At 40.2% G+C, this 17,745-nt stretch overlaps 4 protein-coding genes and 1 long non-coding RNA gene across 7 annotated transcripts in view; 1 reads left to right on the top strand and 4 right to left on the bottom strand.

Annotated features, from left to right (window-relative positions):
- LOC134181824 (complement receptor type 1-like) overlaps window positions 1–94 on the bottom strand; it is a 12,042-nt gene extending 11,948 nt beyond the window's left edge. Inside the window, exon 1 of the mRNA XM_062649095.1 lies at window positions 1–94. This exon is cut by the window's left edge and continues 35 nt beyond it. The gene's annotated coding sequence lies outside the window, so the exon portion shown is untranslated.
- Window positions 95–1,294: 1,200 nt separating this feature from the next.
- LOC134191695 (uncharacterized) lies at window positions 1,295–10,550 on the bottom strand. 3 transcript variants are annotated; one of them, XM_062660317.1, is made up of 14 exons: window positions 10,466–10,550; window positions 10,317–10,405; window positions 10,021–10,156; window positions 9,899–9,956; window positions 7,912–7,986; window positions 7,516–7,729; window positions 6,751–6,937; window positions 6,320–6,489; window positions 5,975–6,055; window positions 5,847–5,914; window positions 5,598–5,703; window positions 2,447–2,525; window positions 2,229–2,320; window positions 1,295–1,582 (listed from the first exon to the last, which is right to left on the bottom strand). In XM_062660317.1, exons 2-14 carry the CDS (start codon window positions 10,391–10,393, stop codon window positions 1,507–1,509), a joined length of 1,419 nt encoding a protein of 472 aa, XP_062516301.1. In that variant the 5' UTR covers window positions 10,394–10,405; window positions 10,466–10,550; the 3' UTR covers window positions 1,295–1,506. The 3 variants fall into 3 exon arrangements, with proteins under 3 accessions (XP_062516301.1, XP_062516309.1, XP_062516294.1); XM_062660325.1 differs by having other exon boundaries at window positions 5,828–5,914; window positions 10,317–10,410; window positions 10,466–10,537; XM_062660310.1 differs by having other exon boundaries at window positions 10,317–10,410; window positions 10,466–10,537.
- LOC134191721 (collagen alpha-1(XXIII) chain-like) lies at window positions 4,109–5,651 on the top strand. The gene has a single exon (XM_062660335.1). It carries the CDS (start codon window positions 4,256–4,258, stop codon window positions 5,510–5,512), a length of 1,257 nt encoding a protein of 418 aa, XP_062516319.1. The 5' UTR covers window positions 4,109–4,255; the 3' UTR covers window positions 5,513–5,651.
- Window positions 10,551–11,263: 713 nt separating the features above from the next.
- LOC134193872 (uncharacterized) lies at window positions 11,264–12,289 on the bottom strand. The gene is made up of 3 exons (XR_009972119.1): window positions 12,184–12,289; window positions 11,888–12,113; window positions 11,264–11,819 (listed from the first exon to the last, which is right to left on the bottom strand). It is a non-coding gene; the product is annotated as an uncharacterized LOC134193872 (long non-coding RNA).
- A 3,578-nt stretch (window positions 12,290–15,867) lies between these two features.
- Window positions 15,868–17,004, bottom strand: LOC134193222 (collagen triple helix repeat-containing protein 1-like). Its single transcript, XM_062662038.1, has 3 exons — window positions 16,875–17,004; window positions 16,446–16,802; window positions 15,868–16,375 (listed from the first exon to the last, which is right to left on the bottom strand). The coding sequence occupies exons 1-3, from the start codon at window positions 16,965–16,967 to the stop codon at window positions 16,022–16,024; spliced, it is 804 nt and encodes a 267-aa protein (XP_062518022.1). The 5' UTR covers window positions 16,968–17,004; the 3' UTR covers window positions 15,868–16,021.
- Between the last annotated feature and the right edge of the window lie 741 nt (window positions 17,005–17,745).

The raw sequence follows: 17,745 nt of genomic DNA, 5'->3' as shown, positions 1-17,745 counted from the left end.
TGTATGTCTACTTCAAAACAGAGTGCGACCACAATGGATACGATACAGTCACAACCCAGACGCGAGTCGTACTGATGCTGGTTCCAATTCCGACTTGAACTCTAACACTGGACACCATTGACGTCACGAGTATGAGTCAGATTTACACTGTGAACACGTAATGATGCATCAGATGTTCAGTGTCAAACACCATTGTCTACCACGAATTCTATGAGAATTAAGTTAACCCACTAAACACCCACAGAGTTACTCCACGTGTTTGCCGTCGACCAAAAGGTAAGAGTTGCTTTACCCTCAGGTCGACTGCAGACATCGTTTGAGCTCAGAATTGGCAATCGTAATTGAAGGACGGTGAAATACTGTCCAGCCACAGGGAATTTGTTCTCTACACTATGAACTTCAAAAATCCGTTGTATATGAGTTTTGACTATCCTACACCTGCCTGTCGTTTCTGTGTGGTGCATCTGTACAGGCATGCACCCTAAGTCGCCTGCATAGTATCAAAGAGAAGTAGGCAAAGGACAATAGTTATGTCATTGTCACAGTAATCCAAACCGGATGTTACATTTACGTCATTTAATTAACAACAGTGGGCGTGGCCCTGACACGTACGTGGGAATTTGCCGTCACGCAACAGGTCGAGTATCCCGGATCACCCTAAGGATGTCATCCGCATCCTTCGATGTGAGTGGGCCAGGGCGTTCGGTTCCGCACAGTCCTTGTAGATTCGGCACGTACAGCACTGATAGTCGGCGTCCGCGCTCGACACAATGTCAGACGACATACTAGAGATTCTCTTTGCCGGTGCATGTGGGCGTAGACTCCGTATAGGTCTTCGAGGTGTCTGTCCTAGACCAGGACGGAACGACAACAGCTTCTTTTTACCCATGCAGCTGACTGTAGAGTAAAAGAAAGGCTATCAGTATCTATATCCGGGTGTCTATATCCGGGTGTCTATACCCGGGTGTAGATATCCGGGTGTATATATCCTTCATCGGTTCGCACTGCCAGACCGCATCCTTGCCAGTAAACGGTTAGAATCTAATATCAGTAACTGAAAAGTAAGATGCTGAGACTGAGAGTGTTATACACTTTATTATTTTTTAGAGACGCGTAGTGCTTCCCAGGCATGGCCGCACTTGGCAGTCATGAACAAATGTTTACTTAATCTAATTAATTAATTAATTAAACTAACTAATGCTATGAAACTCAGTAGCCAGCCAACTAATAAAACCCAAGCACCACTTGAAGAGACACACTCCTCTAGTATAATTATTGCAAATGAATGAATAAATAAATAAATAAATAAATAAATAAATAATATAAATATACATTGAGTAGGCGAGTATGCCACATCATGGTCAATAAGTATGACATTTCTATAGCTACATACATATGACATCAAGTTGATAAATCTTGATTGAGAGGACACAACTCAATGATAGTGCATGTACGGAAGAAGAAGGAAAGGAACAGAGAGGTAGTTGCTGCTGTGATAAGCTTTCATCAGTCTTTGTTCTGCAATTGTGAAGTAGTGGCTGAACAGCTGATTTGATCGTTTCTACAGCAACGCTTCTTTTGTCTAAAAGTGAACAACAAACAGATGGAACAGACAAGCAGACAAACAGACAAACAGACAGACAAACAGACAGACAGAAAGCATGACAGAAAGACAGACAGAGAGACAGAGAGACAGACAGACAGACAGACAGACAGACAGACTGTATTGACCCTATTGGGTCTATGAAACATTTTAAATAGTTTTGGTTGTAAAAGCATTCATTTATGAAAATATATGAAAAAGACAGACAAAGAGACAGACAGATATACAGACAGACAGACGGACAGACCAGCAGGCAGACAGACAAACAGACCAACAAACAGACAGACAGACTGACATATAGACAAACAGACATACAAACAGGCAGACAGACCAATAAACAGACAGAAGACAGACAGACAGACAGACAGACAGACAGACAGACAGACAGACAGACTGTATTGACCCTATTGGGTCTCTGGAATATTTTAACTAGTTTTGGTTGTAATAGCATTCATTTATGAAAATATATGAAGAAGACAGACAAAGAGACAGACAGATATACAGAAAGACAGACAGACAAACACCAACAAACAGACAAACACCAACAAACAGACAGACAGACAAACAGACAGACTGACATATAGACAGACAGACATACAAACAGACAGACAGACAGACGACTCACTTGCAACCATTACACCACAAGTCGAAGCTTGTCATTCCATAATACCTTCTACAACCGAACGAATACGGATTTGCAGATTTCTTCTTGTTTCTCTAAACACCCACACAAGACTTGCCACAAAGACAGCACAGGAATTGCTCAACAAACTTGACTAACAACAAAGTAACTGCTGTGTGTGTGTGTGCGTGTGTGTGTGTGCATGCGTGCGTGTGCAATACCTTCGGCATCGGTGCAAACGCATAGGAAAACGACGACGACGGTACCTGCTGCATCAACATCTGGCCAGACTCGGCCATACTGCAGGACATCGAACACAAAACATTAGCAGCTCCATAAGTCATCAGCAATTCAACAGACATACACACGGATAGACAATAATTGTAACAATAATGAGTAAACATAGAGATCTATACACAGACTGTCTGTCACTTTGCATGTACAGTGTGTATATCCATACCCATTTACATAGTTGTTTATACTGTAGTGTATTACATAAAACTATTACATACACAAGTATGCATTCAATATATATATATATATATATATATATATATATATATATATATATATATATATATATATATATATATATATATATATATATATATATATATATATATATATATATATATATATATATATATATGTATGTATGTATGTATGTATGTATGTATGTATGTATGTATGTATGTATGTATGTATGTATGTATGTAATACTACAATATATTGTGTTATAGTTGCATTCAAGCCTATCAAGCCATGCATCTCCGGTCATGCAACTTTACAGTACTAACAATCTGACTGAAGGCAGCAAATGATGTCTGCTACATAGAATGTCATTCCATCGGGTTGAACATGCTGCTAACGTCATATCCTGTTGACTCTTTAAATTACTGTATGTCAGTCTATCAGTTCTTGTCATCAGATAATATGTATCAGTACAGTACTGTATGACCGTGGTGAGAAATGTTGACAACTTGGACATGCAGTCATACTGTTGACCTGAGACAGCCGCTTATTTTAATTTTTAAGTAATTAATTAATTATTTATTTATTTATTATAATTTTTAAGTAATTAATTATTTTTATCCACTTATTGTGTCGTGCTCACCAGATCAGTCTGGTTTGTAACAACACAATAAATGGATAAAAATAATTAATTACTTAATCTATTTATTATTTATATATTTATTTATCTATTCATCTATCTGTTTACTTACTTATCATTTACAATTTAATTATTTAATTACTTTATTTATCCATTTATTTATAATTATTTATTTATCTATTTTTATTTTTTACTATTTATTTTATTTATTTATTATTTATTTATTTATCTTATTTATTTTATTTATTTATTTATCTTATTTATTTATTTATTATTTATTTATTTTATTTATTTATTATTTATTTATTTATCATATTTATTAATTTATTATTTATTATATTTATTTATTTATTATTTATTTTACTTATATATTTATTTATTTTTATTTATTATTTATATTTATTTATCTATTTTATCTAATCATGTGTGTGCATGCAACAGCCATTGTCTGACAACCCTTGTCACTAATCAGTACAGTGCTCCTAATCGTATCATGCATACGTACAGTTAACGTACTGCAGTCTTAACTAAACGATTTTGAACCGGCGCTACATGAGTCTGGGAGGCCGCGGACGACTTTGAATCGGCGCTACACGGGTCTGGGAGGCCGAGGCTCACTCCAGTGCTTGTTGCGTGTAAAACACAATATGCACTTACTCCACATGCATCTAACGCAAAGAAAACTGAGAACTGATAAAAGTCTTCAAGCGCTGATGGAGGTTAGATGTTTTAGCTAGGCAACTGCTGACACCAGCTACCACACATGCGCAAACGTTCACATGGCCCAACCCACTTCCGCCTACCAGCGACTACTGTGAGATTGGCGCATCGTTTCCTATCTGGTCAACGCTTTCCGAAACAAAGGCGAGTGTGAGAGTGAAACAAACAACAAATTGTACGTCGCGTCGAGTGAGGCCTCATGAAAGGGTCACACGACCAGCATCTTCCTGCCACTCCAAAGTGTCGATGGTTCTTTGCACTGTTTACAGTCACAGCACTGACACTCAATTTGGCGTTCACTACAATCTGTTTCATTTCACTGAGAGATCTAAAGAGCCATGTAACGACCCTACAAGACGATCTAACGACATTGCAAGAGCAGCAGTCAGCAGCAGGTGATGTAAGAGACAGAGTAAGTCGAATGCTATCAGAGCCCGAAGGAGGGAAGAAAAAGAGATCAGCAGCATCTCTCGATGTATCATCACAAATAGCAGGTGATCTCGGATCGGCGATTGTATCGACAATAAAGAGCATATGCAAACCGGAAAGTGCTGTGTGTTTGCCGGGAGCGAAAGGAGAAGTTGGAGAGCCAGGCAAAAGTGGGTTGCCGGGTAGAGATGGGATTGGACAGCCGGGTGTGAATGGTTTGCCGGGTCTTAGTGGTAGAGATGGAAGAGACGGAAGAGATGGAGAACCCGGCGATGATGGGAAGCCGGGCGTACCCGGTGTGAAGGGAGAGAAAGGGGTGAATGGAACAAAAGGAGATGTTGGACGGCGAGGGGTGAAGGGGATCAGAGGCATTCAAGGAGAGAAGGGAAAGCGAGGGGTTAAAGGCAGGCAAGGTCATAAGGGAAATAACGGAAGCCAAGGGGTGACTGGAGACCAAGGACTGAAAGGGGAGAGAGGGGAGAAAGGAATACAAGGAGAGAAAGGCACGAAAGGGGAACGAGGCATGAAAGGGGAACCAGGTATACAAGGAGAGAAAGGGATGAAAGGGGAACCGGGCAGTGAAGACATACCAGAGGACGGAACAATTGAGCCGACAATTGGCAGTGAGATAATCAAGTTACCGAGTCAATGTAATGAGACAAACCATCGAGTCTTGTCCGACACTTGGAGGCAATCTTCGTTGTCTTCAATCGAGGTTGGTTTTCATTGTGATTCAGAGGACAACGGATTTCGACACGAATGGCATGCATTTAACGCGAGTATTGGAAGACGAATGGCTAAGAAATGCCCATCAAATGGTCACTGTGGGACAGCCACACCCGGATGGCTAAAGAAATATCCACTGACTGCAGTTGGAGACACCGGTATTGGTAAAGTGTGTTTCCGTTGGCTAGACAACTGCTGTGCCTTGCAGGTGACGATTAATATCACCAACTGTGGGGATTTCTATGTCTACAATCTGCCCGTTACAGAAACATGTCCGTCAGCGTACTGCAGCGATGCGTGAGTGTGATGTGACACAAACATTTTTGTATGACTATGAGCATACAGTATATATCGTATTGTATTGTAGCATAACATCAATGTCTCACCATTTGTCCATGATGTGTTGATCGGTGCAACCAAACATCGTGATGTCGTGTTCGTGCACAATCTGATTCAATTCGTCCACTTTCGGTAGCATCGGAGCCGTTTGATCTAAACACGTTGACCATATGCACACACAGTGACACACACACACACACACACACACACACACACACACACACACACACACACACACACACACACACGACACTCGTCATGTAATAGCACTACCCACATCTCATCTATCATCCTACCGTCACACTGACCGTCCAACACAGAATCATTAACAGAATCAGGGTCGACGTCTGTATGGCAATCGAGGCTAGATTCAAAACAAAACGTGTACAGTAGAAGGTGAATGTAACGACATTGACTGCCTTACAGATCGAGGGCAGTGGAAACAGTCAAGCCGCATAGCTCTTGTTCACGATCACTCGGTGTTACCCAACATGCAGCCGGTTCGCTACACAAACAAGTGGCTGGCAAATTAGTGAGCAGTGTGTGTGTGTGTGTGTGTGTGTGTGTGTGTGTGTGTGTGTGTGTGTGTGTTTGTGTGTGTGTGTGTGTGTGTGTGTGTGTGTGTGTGTGTATGTGTGTGTGTGTGTGTGTGTGTGTGTGTGTGTGTGTGTGCACACGTGATTCAATCTTCACCCATTGTCCTACCACCCATTCATATTATTGTTGTATTCATATTCAATCCATTACTATCTCCTATGTATCAGACTACCTTGTGTGGATGTTTGAGATTTCCAAGCATTGAGTGTTACCGCCGCCTGTCCATTCTATTGGTGACCACAACTCGTCCAATGCTGTGACTGTGTGATCGTGCAACGTTTCCTTCTTCGTACACTTCCCCTTGATCTCTCTCTCAAACGTTCTCTGAAGTTTCTTGACGGCCTGAAAGACGGAGCACACAACAAGAACAAATGATGACATTACTATGTCAATGAGTTGCCATGCCAATGAGTTGCCATGTCAATGAGTTGCCATGCCAATGGGTTGCCATGCCAATGAGTTGCCATGCTAATGGTTGCAATGTCAATGAGTTGCCATGTCAAAGACTTGCTATGTCAGTGAGTTACCATGTCAATGAGTTACCATGTCAGAGTTGCCAAACCGGTCAAAATACTGGCAGACGGTTTATAAATAGTAACTAACCTTGATCTTTCGTTTGACTCCTTTTGCTTTGTCTATGCTGTATTTCCAATCTGGATGCTGTTTCTTGTGATCTTCTCGCTCTTTGGCAGCTTCTCCCTGAAACGGCAGCTTCTCTTCGTTCGATAGTGATCGCCACATGGCACCCAACATTTGACTGATAGTGCGATTGTTTAATCCCGGATACAGTCTAGAGCACACAGCTTGATGCATTCGAGAAATAGCTCATAGAATATACCTTCAGCATTTTATTATATCAATTTTTCAGTACTAATGCAGTAAACAAATACAAAAATTCAATGTATTATGAGATGCATCCCTCCAATACAATAGTCTATTGTGAGATGCATCCCTCCAATACAATAGTCTAGTGTATTATGAGATGCATTCCTCCAATACAATAGTCTATAGCGTTTTACTGACTGTATTTATTTTAGTGTGGTGCCACATGATTGTTAGTCTGTGCTGGCTACATACAGTTGGTTAGCTCCTCGTTTATTCTAAATGAATGAGTTCACACGTGTATTGTGAGATGCATCCCTCCAATACTATAGCCTAGTGTATTGTGAGATGCATCCCTTCAATACAATAGTCTAGTGTATTATGAGATGCATCCCTTCAATACAATAGTCTAGTGTATTGTGAGATGCATCCCTTCAATACTATAGTCTAGTGTATTGTGAGATGCATTCCTCCAATACAATAGTCTGTATTGTGAGATGCATCCCTCCAATACAATAGTCTATCGAATACAAACAATCATCTTACTTTTGGAGCTCTGGTCTCTGGTTTGAGCAGAAGAACATAAACGCATTTCGTGGTCGTTTGACCCTTTCCTCGTTCTCTCCGTTCTCTTCAACGACCTCCAGCTGCTGCTGTAATCTCGCCATTTCAATGTTTGTTGCAAGCAATCGGTCAAGAGGGCGAAGAGTTGGAGACCAAACGAGTCTATCAGCCGGCACACTGTGACTTAAAACCTCAGCTGTAAAGACAAATAGAATAAATGGAAAGCAAGAAAACAAACAAATGGATAAACAGAAAACGGAGCCATGCAGCATGTTGTTTCATAACATATTTAAATCCAAAAAGTGACCACAAGCCTGCCCCAACCAAATCGTATTGTAAGTGTCAACATCAATGATGATGGTTACTGAGCGTACTGACCGTGTGTGGTGCTGGTCGTTTCCTGTTTCAGATCGATAGTAACATTCACGTTAATACTCTCATCGACTTCACAATCTAGCAACACACAAGTAGCAATACGATGTATACTAACCGACTGATCAAAAATCGAGTTCAAAATTAAAACACAAACTAAGGTAGACAATACTTAATAAATATAAAATAGATAAAAGTGTGTACATCCGTGTGTGAGTGTGGTGTGTGTGTCTGTCTGTCTGTCTGTATGTATGTGTGTATGTGCGTGTGTGTGTGTCTGTCTGTCTGTCTGTATGTATGTATGTGCGTGCGTGTGTGTGTGTGTGTGTGTGTGTGTGTGTGTGTGTGTGTGTGTGTGTGTGTGTGTGTGTGTGTACTCCTCACATGAATTTGGCTATCTGCACAGTACATTACTGTAAATGTGATCATGCAAAAGACCCACAAATCTGTAAAACAACAACAGCAGTAATACCTAAATAAGTAGTTAGGCCCCTATTCATTGCTTATTAAATTTTAGTTTCTCATCCACCACCCGCATGGTTTTGGCAGAATGTATCATATCCCATTATTTGATATTAATTCATGTGAGACTTACGAATTTGCTATGAACATGTGCATGTACAAAGATGTCTTGAACATAACAAATGTGACGTTCACCAACTTCCTTAGAGAAACAGTTTCCCAGAAATGCAACAGAGGTGTGAGTGAAGACAATCTCTGTGTGTAGTGCTGTTTCACTATATTCACTAAAGATAGGTATTTGATAAATTAATAAATATATATTTGTACTTAAACCAAAACATACCAAAAGAGTAGGCATACACTAATGGCATAATGTCTGCCTGCCTGTGTCGTTTGCTAGGAATGACCGGATGAGAAACTAATAATCAACAAATAGAGGCTTTTACGTACAAAAAATAGAAATAAATTTCATTGGCATATTCAATCGTATCACGTATTGATACAATAACATGTGCTGCTTGCAACAATGTTGGTAATAATCAATAAAATCGTGAACATTTTCTATACGGACAGTGGCTACAATCACATGTAGAACCAATTTCCTCCAATACAGCATGCACCGACAGGTCTTTAGTCGACTGCATCATTCAACATTTCATTGATTGTTGTCAATGACAGATCCAGGAATAGATATACTTGGTATGCGCCCGTTTAGAGCCTGACATGTAAGCGGCTTTATACAATTTTCAGTTCAACAACACATTGGTCATCAAATTTCTTAAAATAAAATCCAAAAATTGTCTTGTGTCTGTATGAAAGAACTACAGACAAATGTTGCTTGTTCGACGTCTGAACACAAAACCAACAATTGAAATAACCCTGGTATAAAACATGTCATTTCTATTTTAGGTTTACACAAGACTTCATTTGCAACCAACTGCACTTACAAACAGTGCATACAACCTAATCAAAAAAATAATATCTAAAAATTTATGTGGAGATCAGATGTCTGGTGTAGATATCATAATGTAACAACTGCTTTACGTTAGTAGTTTCTGTGTTTCACAGTCACAACCTGCAAAGCTTAGCTGCCACATCACAATATCAAAGAGTTTAATTAAGATGTAAGACACGATTATGTGTAATTTTCAATCGCTCTGCAGCAGGTAAGTCTAACTGTCTAGATGAGAATCCTATACTGCATGTCAGTCATTAACAACAATTAATCCCAGCATATTAATACTGCTAGCACGATATTTAGACAACAATGAATGAATACAAATACACTCAGATTAATTAAAGCAAATGTGTGTTGATAATTGCCATCATTTCTCTAAATTATTAATTAATTGAGTTAAGTTGACAACTCCTCCTCTATAGAAGAGCATCAGACATGACAATGTGTAAAATGTGTAAGATAAGTAAGAGACAAATACTGATGAAAGAAATTCAAGCTTTCCGTTCGCGCCTATCTCCATGCCAACCGTCAACGGCCAATCATATTCCTGCGAACGACATCACGCTGTCTTACCTTTTCCTTTGGCATCCACGGACAACGTGAAGACAACATGAGGTTTCTCGACTTGTACCTGATACGAGCCAAGCACACATGTGACGCTACCGCATCCACCGCAGCGAATTGAAATAACTCACGGATGACGTCGTGCTGGACCCGCCCACTGACCTGATCACGTGATCGTAGTCTGGCGGGGAGAAGACGAACGACGACTCGGAGCTTCCAGACAACAGCGTACAGAAATCGAGATCATCAGGCAAACATCGGTCACCCCTACGCGTACAGACGTTCGTCAAATCGTTAGTATTTGTCTGTCGCGCTGCTGTTTGAAAAATAGCGTAAAGATGGACGAAAAAATACGATAATTTCTTAGCAAAGGCAATCGTTTGCACAACAAACTGAGCCTGTTTTATCAAGCGAAGGTTTGACTCACGGTTCTGTCGGTTCCTTTCCATTCCCGGATGGGTCGTCTTTCCAGTCAGACTCGTGCCAGCACATCCATTCACTCATTGCGGCATTTCACTGAACTTGCAGACAACGAATCGACAGCAAATCAAATTAGTGAAGACAAAATTAGCTCACCAACAACGGGCTCGAACTCAAAAAGCAGCTGCACTCTCACTTGCAGTGCGTACGTTCGTAGTTTCACTCAAATTAGGAAAAAGGGCGCGTTTCTACTGCGCAAGTCCGAAATATAGTCTGACGTAAAAGTTATTAGATTGCTATATTGCTGTATGGTATATACATCGCAGACTGTCGCTGTTCTTAATTAATTTCTGACGCTTAGACTACTGCAACTGAGAGAGATTCAAACGAGATGAGGTTAGTTAGCGATATCCTACGAAATTGGTTTGTGGAATTAGGCATCAGATCTAGAAACGGTACACTGAAGCTACAGATCTAGACATTATATATGAAAAGAGCTATGCACTCTGCAAACAGTTTGGTTAGGACTTTTTTCGTGGATTGTAAACAGAGAGAAATCGATGTCAAGTCTAGGAACTTAAATTAATTGCTTGAGCATGTAGGGATCTGAAGAAAGGAGTTAGACACTTCTATTAGCTGTTTCTAGTTTGTTGTCTAGTGCACTTTCTTTTACTATCTATCTAGTCAATAGTTTGTTTATCTAATCTGTATGCTCCTAGAGGGAACTGCACAGTTTGTGCGACAGAAAATACGTTATTATTTATTTATTTATTTATTTATTTATTTATATTATTATTGATGCAGTTGCTGTTAGTCAAATAGCTAACTCAACATAGCTAGAGTTAGTGAAGAAAAAAAGCAGTTGAATTATAAGTAACAAGGATCTGGATCTCACCATGCGGCTTGCTGTCAATTCATCTAAATTAAAGTCTAGAACTAGCCTGATCCAAAATTTCAAATTCAAGTTGATTAATTAAATCTCATGACAACTGTTTCATCTGTGCATCATGCACTCTCATACAAAGAGAGACATATGCACGCACACCATCCAGCCTCCTACTTCAGCTACCTCGTACTGTACGTACTGCAAACAATACAGTTACTGAACACAAGTTCCAAACTCCTCTCTAATTCAGTCACTTAATTTCGTGGTGGAGCAACGTCTTCAACATAATGCGAGATACAGTACTGTTAGATATCCTGTATACGATGACGGTTTCTGTCATGATTCTGCACAGTCTCCAATGTTGAATCCAATTTTGACTTGACCTGATGGAATGTCCTCACAGTATCCCTCAATATGTCTGAGACAAAGTGCAAAATCCTTTGCTTGATTACCATACACAACTCCCTCAATAGTGATAAGTATAGGTCCACTGCACTTTTTACCGTTGAATGTAAAATACCATCAAGAACATGCAGCACCCCTCTTTTCGCAATAAACCCCGACATTTCCTGCATAGGCAACACGTCGAGTTGACTGGACGTTTTGTTTGCTAAAATTACAGTTCTGTTAAAAAGAAAAGTATAAACAAATCACACAATGATAGTTGCAATCACAAATGGAGTTGGAGTAACCTGAATCGTTCCATACACACAGTTTTCAATTGTTCATTTTCGTGACTTCTTTGTCTTTCTCTCTTTGTTCACCTCTTATTTCTTTTAAGCCGGTTCTTCCAACTAACCCTTTCTCACATTTTCACTTCTTTCTCTCCCTTCATTTCATGTCGTTCTGGAACTTGTTCAATCCAGGCAATCCACGTACTATTGGAACACCAGCAGATATTTTAGTATATGTCTTACTCTAGTCAGTAAACAAATTTACAGAAAGTTTTGTGATGTATTTTAACTAATACTTGATAAATCACCACAACCTGCTGATTTCTCTCAGCTGACACAGTGCAACCACCAGAAGTAGCAAAACATTCAATCAGTACAAGAACTGTCACACACAAAAATTAAACATCATCTGACGGTAACACTATCTCAGATCTTCATTTGACGGTCACACTATCTCAGATCTTCATTTGACGGTCATACTATGTCAGACTTTCATCTGACGGTCACACTATGTCAGACTTTCATCTGACAGTCACACTATCTCAGATCATCATCTGACGCTCACACTATCTCAAACCTTCATCTGAAGGTCACACAAACATCATGCCTCATCTTATCACCTCTCCACCAAATGAGTAACAAACAGTACCATAACATGGCTAAATAAACTACATATACCATTGCAGACCAATCTCAACTATTGTAAGCACCGGAAGCGAACCCTGTCTCAGAGATGCGTAACAATCATAGTTGTCAAGACAGATAACATGACTTTATGCAGGTCCGAGTGCATGGATCCAAAAAGCACTGTTTTCTGTAAGTGCTGCAGGTTGTGATGACCTGGAATATGATGTCCAGCCATTGTATACTATCTGCATGCACTATGCCCAACGCTCCCAACACCACTACAACAACCAGTGTCCGACACTGCCACATGCGACTAACCTCCACCCACAAGTCACACTACGTTGTCAACTTCTCAGCATGTTTCCTGGCAATGTTGCCATATCAATATGCCTTATTTCTGAAGCAGATGTCAGAACAATTGGCACTAACCATTCAATAACAGTAGAGGTGGTTGTATCCCATATCACAGTGATGTCGTCCGTCTCCATAAGCCTATCAGGATGATGCCGGTACCATCTGCTCTCCACTGGAACCCCAAACTGATGATAACTAAATGTCCCAGTGAATGATGGAGGCCACCCGATTGTGGCGATCCGTGTAGTAGTCTGTCAATGCCAAGACACTACAGCCTCCACAATGTGAGCAGCTGCATGACTCCAGGTCTGCACTGCACAAACCACTATCAAGGGAAAGTGGACTAACATCCCGATGTAAAATGTCACACTCATAGTACCAAGTCTAAAGAGCTCATGCAGTCTTGAACAGCAACAACCAGTCCCTCAGTTGCAGCAAAATTCTTTAATGAGTTCAGCCATCTGTAGGTCTCCTTCATGTTCACAAGTGGCTTCTCAGTGAAACAACTAATACTGACTGTGCATAGGCTTTTCGTTCCAGTACTGCATGCGCACATGTGGAACTGTTTCGATCGCATCCACCTGAGGCGCTTGCTCAAAGACACTAAACGGTCCCACTTCTGTGGAGGTTGGGCGACTTGTCGTCCTTGGCATGTTGTAATAGCTACCTGACAGCTGAGCCGTTCAAAATAATTTAATTTACTTCACTGAATTCTTCTTACTGTAGCCTCATTTGCATCTCACATAACAACACGGTCAAACAAGTTGACTGCATGATGTCACTCACCAGTTAGCAATAATTTTTGTCAAATCATTAATATTTATCTACGAATGAATGATATATTTCTTTCGCAGCTAAAAGTTAGCCAGCATTAATAATAATCAATTAATTAAGTTAATCGGATGGGCTTTTTATGGACATTTAGGATAGGCTATCTAAAAAATTCTAATACATGCTTGCACGTGCTCTAATTTTGGAGCCGTTAGATGCAAAAAACACCCAAACACAACTTATCAGTGTAACAGTATATCAAATCATTGTTGTTACGCCTCACATCACTGTATTTCAAGTGTAGTAATAGATTTTCCCCTCTCAGCACTCGTGTAAGGTAATGACTGATTAGTCGACGTCCCGGATCTGGTCACTCTTCCAAAATGGCTGCAACGTGAAGTAGGTTACTGTACGCTATCATAGCGTCACAATCCTGCTGGATGACAACTAGTTACAACAAGTCACATCAGCATCCGTCGTAACGTTGCTGGTGTAGAACTTGAAAAGTGATCTAGCCTCTCTAGTCTCGGTCACAAAGTATCTTCACTCGGTTAGTGCTTGCCATCAAATTTCTACAACTCGGCTTGAGACTTAAGTTATGTCTATCGATAGGCTCATCTTATGACTCTCTTTCACCCAATTGTTGGGTTTGTCTGTCAATTTCTACTCTCGCAGACGACGAAGCTAGAAGACAGCTAGAGGTAATAAAAGTGGTATTACCGTCGTATTTACGGTCACACTGGACTAAGACTGCATGCAGAGGCGTAACTAGACATGAGGCAACTAATGACTATTGGGGTGTGCTTCCTTCCTTTCTTTTGAACCCAAGAGTTAAAAAAATTGTGGAGATGATATCATGAAGGCAATCGTATCCATGCAGTTTCGTATGTGTTTGAAGAAGGCCAACTCACTTTCTTTGTATGAGTCTGTAATGCTTGTGTACTGTGCTTACACTAGGAGGCTACTTGGCTCCAAGATTTTGGACTTGATGTTGTATGTGGATCATCAACGTGAAATTGTACTTTGCTACTGAAGACTTAATTGCATTGACTGTGACTTGATATACTTACGTTGGGCTTGTCTCTCTTTGGTCTGCTGCAAAGAAGGAAAGATAGGAAACTGCTTTGCTGGCTGCTGATTGTTTGTTGTGTGAAGTAGTGTTGCATTGACTTGCTACAGTGATGGCAAGTTTACTAATGTAGCCCAGCTTGTCTGGCAGTACGTGATATGGGGACTCGTTTATTCTGTTAATCCCTTTTGCTAGGCATTGCAAATGTGTGAGAATTTGACAGGCTTGTGCTTGCATGGTGACTAAATGTCTTGGTGACTAATGGTTTTGTCATTTGTCCATTGTTTGTTCTTAGTCATTGAAACTGAACTGTTATAATAAATAAGAAATTTTGATATACAGTTACTGATTACATTATATCCTTTTTGGCAAAAGTTGACTGCATATAGGATATATATGAACCAATGACACAGTCCATCATTAGTTGATGGGGAGCCCCATCAACTGATGACACACTCCTTGTGTTGCCAGCTTCTGTTGACTATATTAGGCTTTAGCCTCGTCGCCAGATGTTCGTCTCGCTCCTCTGTGCAGCGCTCGCGCATCACATCACTAAGCTGACGTTATACTGAGAGTTTTTCTGTTCAGTGTGTGTGTGACATTTTATTTATGCCGTAAATGTCATTTGCACTGTAAACATCAAAACTATCAGAAAGTAGTTATCTGATCATTATGCTGCTACATACTTGTGTCAACTTTTGGCAATCTTAAATTTGAACCTTGAACAACGAATTGCTAGAGGACGAAACATTATGGCACGCATGCCACTGTTACGTAATTATTAATTAAGGGTTATTTCTCAACTTGCGAATCTTCCTGTATCAATGTAACAAATTCTGCACACACCCTTGAATTCCTATATTGCTGTATAGTATACTCATGTCACTCTTTACGCAATGATTGCTGCATTTACTCTAAACATATTTTATTTCTGGTATGTAGGACTGCAATTATCAAATTTGGCTGCTTTTCCATTGATTGATTAATGAGGTAATTATTTGTTGTAAAGGCAACACAAGTAAGTTTACAAGGAGCAAAAGCTCAACTAAGATCTCAATCTCAATTTTCCTCACTAGTTTGCTGTCAGCTCTCTTATAGGTCAGCTGGTAAGCAAGCTCGGATAGACCATATCTCTGGGCAACCGTTTTTGTTTGTAACCTTTAAGGATGATTGTTGGTCGACAGCTACGTGTTGAATTAATCATACATACACTCACATATTATGGCAAAGAGAGACATGCACGTACACCGTCAAACCTCCTACTTCAGCAACTCGTACTGTATTCACTGCAAACTATACTGAACACATGTTCTAATTGCTTTCTAATTCAGTCACTTTTGTGATGGAGGAACTTCTGCAATCATAATGCGAGATACTGAATTCCATCCTGTATTTCCATTACTTTTCGAGTATCCTTGACAGTTTCCAATGTTGAATCCTACTGTGACCTGACCTGCTGGAATGTTCTCACAGTATCCCTCAATTTGTCTGTGACGGTGAGGATCATCATTAGCTGGACCACCGTACACAATTCCCTCAATAGTTATAGGTCCACTGCACTCATTGCCGTTGAATGTAAAATACCATCGAGAACAGCAGGCATCACTCTGGCATAGAACCCTGAGAGTTCCTGCATACGCAATATGTAGAGCTGAATTGCTGTCATGTTTTCTAAAATTACAGTTCTGTTGAAAGAAAGCAGAAACAAGTCACACATTGATAGCTCATTGCAATAACAAATCGAGTTGGAATAACCTGAATCAGACCACTGTCCTTCCCATCACTTCTTTTCCACACACACTGCTTCCAGTTGAGTGTCATAGCTTCTCCTTTATCTCCTTTCCTTCCTTGTTCTCCTCTTATCCCTTGTGGACCTTGTGGACCTATCTTTCCAGCGTTACCTTTACCACCGACACCTCCAACTAATCCTCTCTCTCCCTTTACTCCTTTCTCTCCTTTTCTTCCTTCTCCTTTGAATCCTTGTGGGCCGACGTCTCCAACTGATCCTTTCTCTCCGTTCATCCCTTTTTCTCCTTTCATTCCATCTCTTCCTGGTAATCCGTTCGCTCCAGGTGATCCAGGTATTCCTGGAACACCAGCAGACACACATGTCTACTCAATGAACGAAATTAGACCCAAAATTTTATCATTATATTTAATTAATACTTGATGAATCATCATAACCTGTTGATTTCTCTCATCTGCCACACTCTGATCACCAGATGTAGCAATGACTTGAAATACCACAAGAACTGTCACAAAAACTGAAACCATCATGATGACAATGTTCTCTATACTGATGAAGTGAGCCTGTGACCTTGCTCTTATATACTCCTCCTCTCACACACCCACATCCGGCGCAGATACAGTATAACGTTTACAGGTATTCTAGGGGCTTCAAAATCATCTACAAAAGATGGTCTCAGTACGTTTAATAGCCATGAAGGACTTTATGTCTTGTGAAAGAGGTCATGTTTGCACAGATGAGACATTGTTGTCCAAACTTATTTCACAATTGTGGTTAGAAGGGTGGTTGCCAAACTGTGGTAGGTTAGCTTACTGTGGTTAGATAACACCTTGTTGTGGTTCACAGTGATCCATGGATCATATTGTAGTAACTAATTCTTAATTATGAGAACTATCAAGGATTATCACTGAGAGCAGAAATTCTGGGAACTCAATGTAGACCACCATCATAATGCCAGGGATCTTGTTTTGGCAATGGAGATCCTATGATCAACTGACAGCTAACACTCATGCATGGGTATAGAAGTCTCTAAACTTTGCTGAGCGCATGTGCACTTTAGAACACCATACAAACATCTTTGACACACCTCATTAACACCTCACAACACTAACCACAGTAACCAACGTGGTGACCTTGGTTAACTTAGAGGTTATAATTAACAGATCACAGTTATCTTGAATTTGCCTCACACTACACGTACCCTAACCACAGTTCTAAACACCATTGTGTGGCCATATTGAAAAAACGTGTTACAGATTTGAGTGTGACCACAGCGGTAGACGTCACAACCAAAGACACATAATAGCC

The sequence above is a fragment of the Corticium candelabrum genome, chromosome 1 (genome assembly GCF_963422355.1).
Source record: "Corticium candelabrum chromosome 1, ooCorCand1.1, whole genome shotgun sequence".
In the NCBI taxonomy this organism is placed as follows: domain Eukaryota; kingdom Metazoa; phylum Porifera; class Homoscleromorpha; order Homosclerophorida; family Plakinidae; genus Corticium; species Corticium candelabrum.
This window is presented reverse-complemented; position numbering and strand designations above follow the sequence as displayed.